Source organism: Pantherophis guttatus, chromosome 6, assembly GCF_059756535.1.
Source record: "Pantherophis guttatus breed Tessera chromosome 6, ASM5975653v1, whole genome shotgun sequence".
Lineage (NCBI taxonomy): Eukaryota > Metazoa > Chordata > Lepidosauria > Squamata > Colubridae > Pantherophis > Pantherophis guttatus.
Genome location: NC_142068.1, coordinates 32,217,471 through 32,232,507, shown reverse-complemented (window position 1 = coordinate 32,232,507; position 15,037 = coordinate 32,217,471). Strand labels below are relative to the sequence as shown.

The following is a 15,037-nucleotide window of genomic DNA, read 5'->3' as shown; positions in this document are numbered from 1 at the left end:
GGCCCCCTGCTCCCGCTATATCTGCCCCTCCCACTCACAGTACTGATATAATGTCCATCAATAGCACAAGCTCTAACCCCCTCCTTGACCCTGAGTCCTGCACTTCCCATATCGCGCTCTTCAGCCGGACCAGGCCTCTTTCCCCGCGGGTTCTCCCCTAGACCCACACAACCCACCTCCCTCCCAGAACCCTTTAAAATCTTATCTAAAAACAACCCCCTCTTCGCAACATGCCACCTCTCGGGATTCCAAAATCCGTCATCAAGGTAGGCCCTCGATAGTGAGGAGGGCCAAACCTGCGAGAGGGGGAAGTCTCGCAACGCAAGAAGGCCAGCAGCCTAAACATCACAAAAAACAGAGGTGGAGAGTAAACTGGTCAGGGCTTCACCAGATAATCCAATAGTACTGGGTCAAGAGTAGATCTTCGTACCAGGAGCTGGGCTTCACTGCCCTCTCACAGCAATGGAAGGGGCCAGTGTCGTCCCACCACATTCGGAGGCTAATTATCCCAGTCACCCTCTCACAGTGACTGGGCCAGATGACACCGACAATAGAGTCAGAAAAGCCCATCCTTTCATTCAGTGGATGACAATTGCCCCCTCAGCACCTGCGTACCATTTTGCCCAGTTCTCTTCCAGTTAGGGGTCGGATAAAAGGCCAGCAGTTTGTAAAGATGTTAATAACGATGGTAATAGTACCACGGGCACAAGATCTTCCCTGAGGCGAGAGTAGGAGTAACGAAACAGCAAAACCCAATCCAAGGGTGGATGGCCATCAAAGGCCAACACCCACCCATACCTGGGAGAAGGGGGGGAGGAGGGGCCACCCAAGGCGACCAATAAACCAAACCATGGTCAGCCTACCGCCTCTCCAACCCCCAAATCTCCACAAACCCCCAGTCATAGCTCTGATCTCACAACCCCTAATCACAGTAGGGGTCTCAGTCAATAAAGGCCAGATGGTAGTTCTGAGGGCAAGAGCTGTCCGTATCTCCCCCATCCACCTACTGCAAGCTGTTTCCCTGGCCGGCCGGTCCGTGGCCGCCATTGCCTCCACAGCTGCCGCCGCAGTCGTGGTTGCCAGCCTGCAACTAGGCACCCTAGGCTCTCCAAGCACCCCGGGGCCTCCTGAAAACGTCCAAAAAGAGCATCCCAGAGGTCCCAGGGGGAGGAGGGGCCACTTCCAAGCCACTGCCTCACAACCGCCAACCACTGCTGAACGCTTCAGCCTCCACTTCCTCCGGCGCTGAAAAGCTGGAAACAGCTGTCGTAGCAAGGCCATCGCCCCATCTCCCGTGGCGTCGCCAAACAATGAGTCCAGCCCTGCCCTGGCATTCCGGAGGGCGAGGAAGCCCTCAGCAGGCAGGGCGGACATTCCTCTCACTGGGGCTGGAGCCGGAGGTGGTCAGTATGGCTCCTGAAGACCCCAATGTCAGCCACTACTCCATCCCCCTAAACGGAGCTCATTCGGCCACCGCCATCTTGAGGCATGCACAGAAGAAAATTCATTTATTACATTTATTAAAATATTGAATTGTGTAAAAATGCTACATTTTCAATTGCCTATATGTTTTTAACTCACTCACTCACTACTCTACCTGCTATCTTGGAGTATGGCCCAAACAAACTATGGGCTTAGTCAAGGTTGAAAAAAATGGCAAGGCTGCTTCTTTACCTCTTGCTTTCCTGCTAGTGCACTACTAATTTGTCTGCCATGGAGCCTTACATTCTTCTTTGGGGAATGAAACTTACCCATGGCTGTTTGAGGAAATTAGCTGTTGTCCTGAATCAGCATCTATGGGTTTCCCTTTGAGTAGATCTTCTTTTGCTTTGCTAGAGGTAACATTAATTCCATTTAAAGGCTCTGAGGCATTATCAAGGTGTTGTCTTTGATCTGTTTCGATCTGGATTAAAGGCACTTCCCTGAGGCAAGAAGATGAGCTCATGGATTTTATAGAAAACAATCCAGGGAATGAGGCCTGCTGTTCTTTCTCATCTAAGTATCTTCTGTCTCCAAATGGTTTAGTGTTGTTTTGCATCCCTGATGGGCTATGGATGCTTTCTGTGACATGATCTTTCTTTGTGGAATCTTGGTGGACAGCAATTAAAGTTTTCCCACTTTCAACAATATTTGCAGCGAGCTTGTGTGCATATTGCTGAACATGTGGTGGATGCTGTTCAGGCTGGGCAACCTCCTCGCTATCTAGAATTATTTTGTTCTTGCACATCAGAGCTTTAATGGAGTTTGCCCAGGTCTCATGAATGAGCATGTCAGTTACCTGATCAGTCCTACATCTTTGGTACAGGTAAGAATCTGATTTACAAAGTCCTGAAGAAGACGCTGTGTTGACTGGATAGACAGTTAAGGAATCTCGGTGGCCACTACGAGAAAAGCCATCTAATGAATTTGCCTTAATGGGCATATTTACTGTTAGCCTAGATGTTGAGGATCTGTTGTCAGGGACTGAAGATTGCCTGAAACAAAAAGATGATCGTTGAGAGGGAAGTAATAAGCTGCTGCTCCATTCCTTTGCATTCTTAGCAGAATATACTTTTTCTTTATGTTCTTTTTCAATTTCCCTTAACATGTACCTATAAAACTCTTCAGTTATGCTTTCGGTGCTTGACTGTTTGGATGGGCAACTTGGCTTTACATTGAGGTGGCCATTCTTTTTGGTGACTTGCTGCAGTGCAGATGTTATAATATTATTGGCATTTTTCCCAGCATAGTAGTCAAGTAATAAATCAAACTCTCGGCCTTCAGTTTCCATCTGGTTGACCATAAACCTTGAAAACTCATCTGTAATGCTTTCACAACTAGATTGCTTGGAGACTGAACTAGTCCTGCTTATTGACTGTCCTAAAGTATTTATGAGAGCCAAAGTATTTATAGACCCTTTAGAATCCAAGTCCTCCTCCGGAATGCTTTCACAGCTGGATGCATTGACTCTATTCCATCGGTCACAATGGAGCCTATTTTGAGGATGGCTTGGATTCTGCCATACATTATCAGCCACAGAAAACTCAGCTAAATTCATAATTTTAGCAGCGGCTTCATTTGCAAAGTTATTGCTCAAATCAAGGGTGTCATCAAGGTTAATTGAGTCATCCACTACCCTATTCATAAGCCATTCTTTTAATTCAGGATGTTCATCGGTTTTCCTTTTGATCTCACTGAGTCTAGGTGGCCGATGTTTTCTCACAGTTGATCCACTGGTTTGGGTTTCCTTTTTCCTTTTCATAGATCGACATGGCAGAGCCTGGGGCATCAAATAATCACTTCCTCTTTGCCATGCACAGAACCAAGGCTGCTTGCCATTTGAATTATCAAGGCAAATGGCAGCAATTTCTGTTGCCATGGAAACCACTGTTTCTGCCAATTCTTCTGCAAAATCTGTTATGCAGTATTTATCTGCTGGATGCATCAAATATACCAGAGGTCGGGTAGGCAGAATACCTTGATTACCCAAGAAAGGTACACTAAGCTGTCTTTCATTGTGCCACGCAGCATCACATGTGGGCTCTTCATGATTTTCTGTTATTATGGAGACACTGGAAGTTAGAAATTCTTGAAGGCCATGTATGCCTTCACTGCCTAATGTCTGGTTTTCTCTGCTGCTAAACGGAGATAGTTCTGCCTTCATGTAATTGCTATTCGGATTTACGGGCCTGCAGCATTCTTTTGTAATTCTTTTCAAATACCTTTTCTTGGAAGATGTTTTTCTGGAGAGTGAACTCTGAGCATTGACTGTAGATAGAGATTCCAAGGCATTTGGCACAATTTCCTCTTTGACATTGTTCACCAAATTTGTCATTAATAGACCATCCTTGTCATGGAAATTACTGGTGAGCTTATTATTGGAGCAGCTTGAGGACTGATGCAATACATCATTTTTTGTCTCTTTTGGTTGGCAGTCCATTACCTGTTTGTTAAACGTATCTGGAATGAAAGTATTTGAGCATTCATTAAGCTGTGTAATGTCATTCATTTTCTTGCAAGTGAAGTAAAATACATTAAACAGAAGCTGATTTGCAGTTGCAGTAAAAACATCTTGTGTGCTTTCTAAACATGCATCTATGTTCTTTTCTGAGTGTTGTTTCTTTCTAACTTCCTCCACAGAATGCCTGAGAATAATATTGGACAAATTCTGAGCAAGTTCATCAACAATGATTTCATCCAGGAGAGCAGTAGAGGGCTTTGTCGCAGCCTGAACTATTTTTCCATTTACAGACTCCATAAATTCTCCCATAGTTCTGTATGCATGAGGTCTGGTTAATACTAGAGATGCCTCTTTGAACAAGACTTGTGCAATGCTATTGTTCAGATTCTCCATAGTGCTTCCAATGGCTATGCTACAATGGAGCGTAACAGCTGCTGATGTCTCAGCTGCAGATAAGAGTCCACTTGAAGTTACAGGATATATATCTTTTTTTTCACCAAGTCCATGAACAGCAACTACATTTGCCATCTGAGCCATGTCTGAAAGGTCAGGTAGAAATGAATAATTCACAGAGTTACAATTACTGTTGGTACTTTGGGAAGTTTTTTCCTCCACTTCACAATTACCAACAGTCATTGCAGAGTTCAGGGAATCCTGTTCTCTGAGCTTTTCTGCAGCATGTGGACTTGAAATGGTACCAATGACAGTAGCTGCACAAGCCAAAGCTACCTCCAAAGGACTCTGAGTACTTTTACTGGGACTATTGTCTTGGAAAAAATCTGCACCAGAAGAATGTTCAACTTCAGACCAAGGATGTAAGCTTGGAAAGTTAGACCCAGGCCACTCAGACTTATCAGAACCATCTGGACTCTGAACAATAACGATTTTTGGAAGTGCATTCCATGACCGGCAAACCATTTCATTCTGTGTTCCATGTGCTGTTGAAGTTAAGGGGTTACTGACAGAGATGTCGAGGGTAGTTTCTTTGGTAAAAGTTGACTGAGACAATCTAATGAATGCATCTTGCAGGACAGACTCTGCCAAATTTGTAGCAAACTGACCTGTAGGAGCCTGATCATTTTGAATGAGAGGATGAGGTGTTCTTTCAACTCTACAGTTTAACGTGTCCAAATGACTTTTTTGTCCTGCAGCTAGTTCATCCAATAAAACTACATCCTCCTTAGTTGTTATGGTGCAACATACATTTTCTGATTTGTTGTTATCACTTTTGCCAAAGTCCTTCTTATCATCAGTGCTGGAGAGTGGCTTACATTTCCCAGTTGTATTATACTTTCCAACTTTCCAATTAAGCTGCTTATTGGCTTCATCTACAGTTTCTAAAACATTGTCTTCAGCTTCACTATTATATTCTTCTTCAGATGACTCTGAAGATCTAGTAGAAGCTGTGCTATCATGGCTAATGCAGCTACCTTTCAGGAAAAAGGGCACTTGGGCCTTTTTGCAATGCAAGTCTTCACAATCTCCTTCTCTGTACTTTTTGAATTCAGCTGCAAGATGCAGATTTTCCTCACCTGCAAAAGAAAAACAATACATTAACCTGCAAAAGCAGTTAGACTAGTGGCATTTACAAGTCTGATGAAAAGGAGAGAAAATCATGCTGTAGTATGTCTCTCTCATGGATGATATTTTGAATGTTATTTAATGACCTGCAGGTTATTAAAAATCTCCTTCCATGTTACGTAAAAATAAACCAGCAGTCAGGCAATATGCTCAGACTAGCAGTTAATAGATAGCAGTGAAGACCATCTGAAGATATTCAGATACTATGATATGTCCGTACCTATGAAAGTTCAGAATTGGTCTCTGAAGTAAAAGTTGGACTTTAAAAAAAAACAGGATAGAAAGAGTATTGACACTTTTGAACTTTGGTGTTAGAGAAGATTCTTGAGATGATAGTCAAGAAAACAGAGAAATGAATCATAGAACAAATCAACCCAGAATTCTCACTCAAGGCACAAATTACCAGATTCAAATTGTCATACCCTGGGCTTTATGTGAAGACTCTAATTTTATCTCTCTTTACTCTAATTTTGAGAAAGGTGATAGCAAGAAGAGATTGATCAGGAGCAAGGAGGACACTCAAATACAAAATTAATAGCTGCACTGTTGAAAGGTCTAAAAAAGTAGGAGGGATAGATAATCCTGAAAAGGTCTATCTATGTTAAAAATGGATATCAGCTTGATTGCACATTCAATCATCTGCTCCTAAGTAACACAGATGGTTATGAATCCACACTCAGACCTCCAGATTTTACCCTGTTTATATTCATCATCCTCATCTTCAAAGTGTTCTGATGCTGTGAGAAAATCTTCTTCTATTGAAGAGACCGAGCAGTTAGTATCATCTTCTAGCTTCAAGCTGGTAGCTTCTATATGCAGCTGCTTTTCCTGCACGAGCTCCAGGCCAATCAGAAACTTGTTTATTTCAAAGATGATGCAGCTTGTGTTCTTCCTTTGGTTTCCTCTTGCACACTGAAGAAGACATATATCTGCCAGCCAAGAACACTAGGGGAGGAGGAGGAAGAAGGAAACAACACAGAGAGATTATTGAAATATGAAATAAAAATAAGGAATATTTTATTCATTTTTTTCACATTCCCAAGGTATTTCTTGTTTTTGTTTTGTTTTTATTTTTATTAAATTTATATACCGCCCTACTCCCGAAGGACTCAGGGCGGTGAACAGGCACAAAATAAAATACATAGATACAAAAATTAGAAACATAATTAAACCCAGATTAAATAATTTAGCCCGAGAAAATTAAAAATCCCAATAATTTAAAACAGATTAAAATTTCGATTTAAAAGAATTTTAAAACAGGGGAGAAAATTAGGCCAGGCCGGCTTGCTGGAATAGGAGGGTCTTAAGAGCACGGCGGAAAGTGCGCAGATCCGGGATCCTCCGTATCTATTTCTTGGGTAAAAAGATCACATTCATAAAATTTATATGATGATGAACATTCTACTTGAAGAGCTATAATCCTAAACTCAGGAGTATGCTCCACTGAACATATGCATCACATAAATAGCCAGTACGTTCAGGTTATATATGCTTGCATGATTTTGTTAAACTTGATGTCAGATTCTGTTCTTTACTATACTCTCAGATTCATTTTGGTTTCAAGGTCAAAAGACATTATGTAATTTGAAAGATGACAGCTCAAATACATCTGCCCAGAATAGGAGCCTGATTCTAAGTATAATTAGCCCTGATACAGTTCCAGAATAATAACAAAGCCATTTAGTTCTCATCCAATTAAATCCTTCTCTTTTGATAGTACATACATGGATGCCAATGGATGAATGCCTGTGATTATAAATATTCTGAAAATGCCTACTGTGGATTAGTTTGAACACTTAAAGAAATGCAAAGAGTGCGTGGTCTGGAGACATTAGCAACATGGCTACAAATTGGCTATTTATTTTCTGTAGGTGAGTGGTGGTACCCGGTATTTGTCCTTATACTTATAATTAGGTTGAATCTAATGTTTTATTTCATGAAAAGAAACTTGCACTCACAATGGAATCTCTTCCATTATGTGAGAACCATTCATAAAATTAAAAAAAAAATAATATGATCAAAAATCTATTTTATTAAAAATTGCCTATATATATATACATATACACACATACATACACACATACACACACACACACACACACACACACACACACACACACACACACACACATATATATATATATATATATATATATATATATATATATATATATATATATAAATAAAAACCTTGGCTACGTAGGGAAAACCTGGCTAGAAGAAAAACATATATATATATATATATATATATATATATATATATATATATATATATATATATATATATATATATATATATATATATATATATATATATTTCTTTTGATTCATAGGTATAAATGTGCGATATTTTTGTAATCAGGGTTTTTTCCTATGTTGAAAGATGTTAAAATGGCCATGGTGGGATGAAATCTCTATTCATCACTTTCAGACCTGTCAGACATTTTATGTTGTTTCTTCTGTGACTTATGGGAGACTGGGATAGCACTATTTCGGCCTTTTTAGACCTCTTCAGCCAGACACAATAGAGATTTCATCCCACCATGGCCATTTTAACATCTTTCAACATAGGAAAAAAACCCTGATTGCAAAAATATCGCACATTTATACCTATGAATCAAAGGAAATAAATATTTGACCTCTACAGGGAGGAGTCACAAAATATGGGTGTGTCTGGCTGAAGAGGTCTAAAAAGGCCGAAATAGTGCTATCCCAGTCTCCCATAAGTCACAGAAGAAACAACATAAAATGTCTGACAGGTCTGAAAGTGATGAATAGAGATTTCATCCCACCATGGCCATTTTAACATCTTTCAACATAGAAAAAAACCTGATTGCAAAAATATCGCACATTTATACCTATGAATCAAAAGAAATAAATATTTGACCTCTACAGGGAGGAGTCACAAAATATGGGTGTGTCTGGCTGAAGAGGTCTAAAAAGGCCGAAATAGTGCTATCCCAGTCTCCCATAAGTCACAGAAGAAACAACATAAAATGTCTGACAGGTCTGAAAGTGATGAATAGAGATTTCATCCCACCATGGCCATTTTAACATCTTTCAACATAGGAAAAAACCCTGATTGCAAAAATATCGCACATTTATACCTATGAAACAAAAGAAATAAATATTTGACCTCTACAGGGAGGAGTCACAAAATATGGGTGTGTCTGGCTGAAGAGGTCTAAAAAGGCCGAAATAGTGCTATCCCAGTCTCCCATAAGTCACAGAAGAAACAACATAAAATGTCTGACAGGTCTGAATATAGTACCTGATTAGGGACAAATCCCATTGTGTTTAACTATAATTTAAAAATAAGTGGCTTCATGTAATCCTGTGCCTCCAGATGTGTTTTTGAGTATTAGGATCACAATATTGTAGTGCAGGCATATACAAATTGATTTTCTGTGTTCCATTCAAGGGAATTACATGTAATTTAAATCCCAAGGCAGTGGTTTGATTAAACTGATCAGCTATTGATCATCCATATATGCTAACTTCCCACCCTACACATTTGGTACCATGTATAATTATATATTCTATCTATCTATCTGTCTGTCTGTCTGTCTGTCTGTCTGTCTGTCTGTCTGTCTGTGTGTGTGTGTGTTACATATATATATATGTGTGTGTGTGTGTGTGTGTGTGTAGGTCTTTGGTTATTCGGGTCTTCTCCCACGTAAAATTGGAAGTGTCTTGGTGACGTTTCGACGAAGTCTCATTTGTCATCTTCAGGCTGGTGTTCTCGGCTTTGTGCTTCCAGGAGCTGTGTGGCTGTGTGGCTGTGTGGCTGAGCTCGGCTCCTGGAAACACGAAGCCGAGAACACCAGCCTGAAGATGACGAATGAGACTTCGTCGAAACGTCGCCAAGACACTTCCAATTTTACGTGGGATAAGACCCGAATAATCAAGACCTACATACAAATACCCGCGAAAACCTGAGAATATATATATATATATATATATAATATTTCTAAAATATTGATCAGGGCATGAATGCATTTCTAAAGATTAATTCATACAAGTTCATACCTCGGACACTTCAAAATCAGCCTGAAGATTTTCTGAAGTTAATCCACTCAGGAAAATAATTTCATTGTCTTTTGGTGGCTGTACATTCATTGAGGCAATAAACTTTGGAAGATTTGGGGAGATATTGACCAATCTCTGAAATACAAAAATCATGATCTTGAGGCAGACTGTATCGTATTTGTTAAGATAGCCTTGCTATTAAATATAAAATAAGTGTGACTGCTGACATCCTCAAAAATGAACTGAGAATGAACTTCTCATTGATAGTAAATGGAAATGAATTTTAAAATGGCGATTTTATGAGATCACACAATTTCACCCATCCAGAAATTTCTACAATCCAGATGTGAGAAGCAAGCAGTCATAGTGTTTGAGCATTGAATTTCACAATTAATTGGATTCATGTTCAATTTTTTATCTCAGAAGCTCAAAGCAACATACCTAAGGAGGTTTCTTAACTGTTCTCTCCACCACAAACATCCTGTGAGATAAGTTGTGTGCAGAAGAGTGATTGACTGAAGTCACACCATGAGCTGCAAGGCTGCATGGGGATACTGTTGGATCTATTCCTACATGAATCCTACTGCATGTGTATTTAGAAGGACACTTGCCTGTTTCATGAATTCACTGTTGTAATCAGCTTTGCCTGCATCCAGATTCACAAAGCATACCTGTAATGAGAGCATGAAAGACAAATGAAAAAAAGAAAAAAAGGAGGGGGTGGGATAGATTCTAACAGATCCCAGGAAGAAAAAAAATCTATAAACCTATTTGGAGACAAAAAATTAACTCATTTGTCTAAAGTCCTTTTGCAGAATGACAACTTCTACTACAAAAAAAAAAAAAAAAAGTCCAAAAGTAAGCAGCCTGTTACTTAGAAGAAGTAAGATTCTTCTAAGAATCTTAGAAGATTATTAAATTAATCTGGAACATAAGCAATTGGTTTATTTTTTGTCCTTCCTAATCTGAGTAGCTGGAATTCTCCAATGGCCCAGGGTGAATTTTTTATACTATACGCAGTACTACTCAATGTTTCCCATAGAGGTGCTTGATTTTGAATAGTAAAAGCTAAATGATGACTTTCCCCTGGCACCCAAGAAGCCACTTATACACAAGGAAGACAAGTATCTGTATATTTATATTTGGGGTTGTATGAGTATGATTTCTTCAAAGAAACAGACCATTATGCAGTTGAAACAATGGAACTGTCACCTTATCAATAATAAAAATTCAGCCCAATACTATGTATTTAAATACTATGAGATTTAAATTTAGGTTTCTTCTTTAGTTTAGTTTAGTTTAGTTTAGTTTAGTTTAGTTTATTATTTTTGTATACCGGCCTTCTCCCAAGGGACTCAGGGCGGTGAACAGCCATGGTAAAAACAATGTACAACAAAAATTAAAAGCTTATTAAAATAATTCAATCATTCGGCCAAATTTAAAACATCCAACTAAGATCATTTTAAAACCCCTATCAAAACCCAATTTAAAAAACCTTTATCCTGTCAGTCCAGCTTGCTGGAATAATAGGGTCTTCAGAGCGCGACGGAAGGCACGGAAGTCGGAGATCCTTCATATGTCCGGGGCAGTTCATTCCATAGGGCCGGGGCCCCCACAGAGAAGGCTCTCTCCCTGGGGGTCGCCAGCCTACACTGTTTGGCTGACAGCACCCTGAGGAGGCCCTCTCTGTGGGAGCGTATTGGTCAGTGGGAGGCAATCGGTGGCAGAATGCGGTCCTGTAGATAACCAGGTCCTAAGCCATGGAACGCTTTAAAGGTGGTAACCAACACCTTGAAGCGCACCCGGAAGACCACCGGGAGCCAGTGCAGCTTGAGCAAGATGGATGTTACATGGGATCGACGAGTCGCCCCCATTATTACTCATGCGGCTGCATTCTGGACCAGCTGGAGCCTCCGGGTGCTCCTCAAGGGGAGCCCCATGTAGAGAGCATTACAATAGTCCAGCTGGGAAGTGACAAGGGTGTGAGTGACTGTGCGCAGGGCGTCCCGATCTAGAAAGGGATGCAACTGGGAGATCAGGCGAACCTGATAAAAGGCCCCCCCTGGCCACGGCCGTCATATGATCCTCCAAGGACAGCCGTGAGTCCAGGAGGATGCCCAAGTTGCGAGCCCTTTCTGAGAGGGTAAGATCTCACCTCCAATAGCCAGCGATGGTGTCAGCTGGCTATATCGGGCCATCAGGAGCCACAGCCACTCAGTCTTGGAAGGGTTGAGTCTGAGCCTGTTCCTCCCCATCCCGATCCACACGGCCTCCAGGCAGTGGGATTATCAACTAGCTGAGAACTGAAATTTTTTCATACCTAGCTGTTTGTTTGATGCAAAGAAAAAAATTACAAGACACTTGTAAATATAAATATACTCTGCATATCTAGTATAATCAAGGAATAATACTCAGAGAGCACCAAGTTTCCTGAAGTTCAACCCTGAGCTACAAATAATTATCAGCAGTACTATTATACACACACACACACACACACACACACAAAACACCACAAAACAAATTTTAAATAAAGGTCTGTTTAAAATTTCAATGAATGCCCAATGTAGACAAATACTATACGCACAGTAAGGAGTTAGTGGGAATTAGCTAGCAAAGGTACACTAGAGAATAACAACTTTCAGCAAACCCAGATAACACAGCCAATAGTAAAGCAGGCTGAGAACTGTAGCTTTACATTTTTTCCCCAAAATTAAAAAGAGAAATAAAACTGGATCTTAACACCAACCAAACTTTGTCCAATGCTCTAAAAATAGTGAACATGTATCCATTCCAGTAATGTTTCAGACAGTGAGAAATAATTGATGTTTGGATAAAGACTAGTTTCCATGGTTTGCACTATTTGCAGACAATGTATTGTTGGTGTTATCTTTATATGGTTTTCAATTTATTTTATTTGATTTGATTTGATTTGATTTGATTCTTATACATGTCTCCTTATAAACTCTGAGACCTGGAATGGGATGCACCATATAACTTATTCTCAGCAATCTCAATTATAGAGTCCTAATCACTATCTAAAGATGGAATCAGTTTCAATTTATAAATTCTGGGTATATGGACAATATACTCTCAGTCTGTTCCAGTGACCTAACTCCTTTCTACTACAAAGAAAAACCCTACTATATTATTGGTAGAGCTAGGAGCTTAAACTGGTCAAACTCATTGGCTGAGGATGAGGTAAAGAAAACATCGCAAGGACAAGGAGAAAAATAAATATTACTAGGACTTGATTATCCTAGCAGATATGGCCTATGCATGAGTATATAGAGAATTTCACATAGAGCGAAGACTCTAAATAGTACTTTATAGAGAGAGATTTTAAATCTCAACGAGATTTTATTTTATCCTCTTTTGGCCATCACTACCTTGCACCATACATAGATGAGCACAGACAGATCTAACAACCTTTTAATCTTTGGGGCAACTTGCACTCTCTTGAAATTATCACAAAAAAAGACTCCATTCTTTATGATATCCATTAGTTCTGTTGAGATTGGTTTCTGGATATGCTAGTACTCGGGATTGTACTCTAAGTATATTCATTTGTATTAGATGTTCCAAATCTATTTCATCAGATGAAACTAAAGGGGAAAAAACAGTATTGCAATCAGATATACATGACAAAAATTAGTCATTAGTCATAAAATACAAACTGATCAAATATAAGTAATGAAGCCGGATTTAGCAGTACAGGACTGGGAGGAATCTGAAGGCCATTTCAGCAAATATTCTATAACAGTATGATAATATTCATAAAAAATATCTCTTTTAGACAAATTACAACTTGGTTTTTGTTGATTTGGGACTGAAATTAAAGACAGAAAGAAAGCTTGCTTTAAGCATGTATGAGAATTCACTAGGGAGAACAAATGTCTATAGAAGAAATATCAGAAATGTGTCATAACACACAATAGCACAATTCAGATTAAGGTTTTACATTTATCTGGTTTTCAGTTATGCCTATGTAATAAGCATTGATTCCATGTAAAAAATACAGTGGCTGTAGGAACCAGATGCATAATATATTGACAAACTGAACCCAGAACGGGAAAGGATAATATATTATTTTACTTTAAAATGTTGTCTTTCCATTGTTCTAGACTTATATTTAAATAAATGAATATTAAAATAGGTCACTTGATTGGTGATTGTCACTTCAATCATTTGAATATATGCTTGGCTACATTACAGAAAACATTTGCCCTAAAGATACACTATAAAGCAATATATTTTAAGTTTGGTAATAACTTGTTCATAAGGTTATTCTCTTTCATGAGTTTTTAAAAATGTTTTGCTCTGTTAGTGTTTTTCCTGGAAAATACATATATGTAATAATACGATGCAAGAAAATGCTGCCACAAAGAATGGCTTACTAATTCAGTTGCCATTGAATAATAACATGAAAATATGGAGATGAATTGAATTGAAGGCATCCTAACAGGATAGTCAACTCAAAAAGAAAACCATTCCCCAATTCCCATTTAGAGCCTTCAATACAATTCTACTCATAGAAGTGGAAAGCAGAGATTATTTCATAAGGAAATAATCTCTTGACTGGAGAAGTCGAGCAGCCCAAGTGATTCAGATGAGAGGGGGAACTTGCAAAGTATCTACAGTGATAAGGATTATTTAAGAGCTGTCAGTAAGAGAATAAAGCAGCAGTCTTAAGGCTGCTTTAGCCTATAAGAAACCAGTAGCTTCACCTTCCTTATCCCATTCCCTGTTGTTTCCTTCTTGGATTTTGCAGAGAATGTTGGACTGTTCCACAGTTCTCTTATATGTAAAATTCTTGTACTTTCAACATTACTAAAAGCTGTTTTGCCAAAATCTGAAAACAATGCATATGGTTCTGTGTTACAAGTTCCTCTTTGGAGCACACATTTGATGGCATCCACCATTCCTCTTTACTATTGGTAAATTCATCTTTGTAAAACTGAAACTGACAGTGAACAAATCAATTGAAATTTTCCACTACTTCCTGACCATTATCATAAATATCTTTCAAGTAAAATTATATACTTTATAAAAAGCATTAATAATGAGAGTGGTTTGGGAAGAAAGCAGACATAAGATTAGGGAAGGATTATTTGGTAAAAATAGACTAGGACAGGACAGGACAGGACAGGACAGGTTAGGACCAGCACAGCACAGCACAGCACAGAATTCTTTATTGGCCAAGTGTGATTAGACACACAATGAATTTTCGATGCATAAACTCTCAGTGCACATACAACAATAGTGATAGAACTTTATCATAGTCATTGTAAAAATACATTCATCATAAAACATTAGATACAACACTTAGTGATAGTCATGGATGCTAAATAAATAGATGAGTTTATTATAGTTTGTGATATTTACAATATATCATTTGTATGTCACTCTCCTAGTCTGATGGATGCTCAGATTTTTCACACTTTAATAATTTTTACTTCATGATTGTAATGGTAACTGTCTGTCAGTGCC

At 39.2% G+C, this 15,037-nt stretch overlaps 1 protein-coding gene across 8 annotated transcripts in view; it reads right to left on the bottom strand.

The window, feature by feature from the left end:
• The window catches only part of SPHKAP (SPHK1 interactor, AKAP domain containing), a 73,818-nt gene that overhangs the window by 14,538 nt on the left and 44,243 nt on the right, over window positions 1-15,037 (bottom strand). For all 8 annotated transcript variants that reach the window (XM_034439345.3, XM_034439344.3, XM_034439350.3 and 5 more), the window contains 4 exons: window positions 10,162-10,221; window positions 9,551-9,685; window positions 6,217-6,466; window positions 1,752-5,472 (listed from right to left, as the gene is read on the bottom strand). In XM_034439345.3, coding sequence (XP_034295236.2) covers window positions 1,752-5,472; window positions 6,217-6,466; window positions 9,551-9,685; window positions 10,162-10,221 — 4,166 coding nt within the window. The remainder of the gene's footprint in view (window positions 1-1,751; window positions 5,473-6,216; window positions 6,467-9,550; window positions 9,686-10,161; window positions 10,222-15,037) is intronic.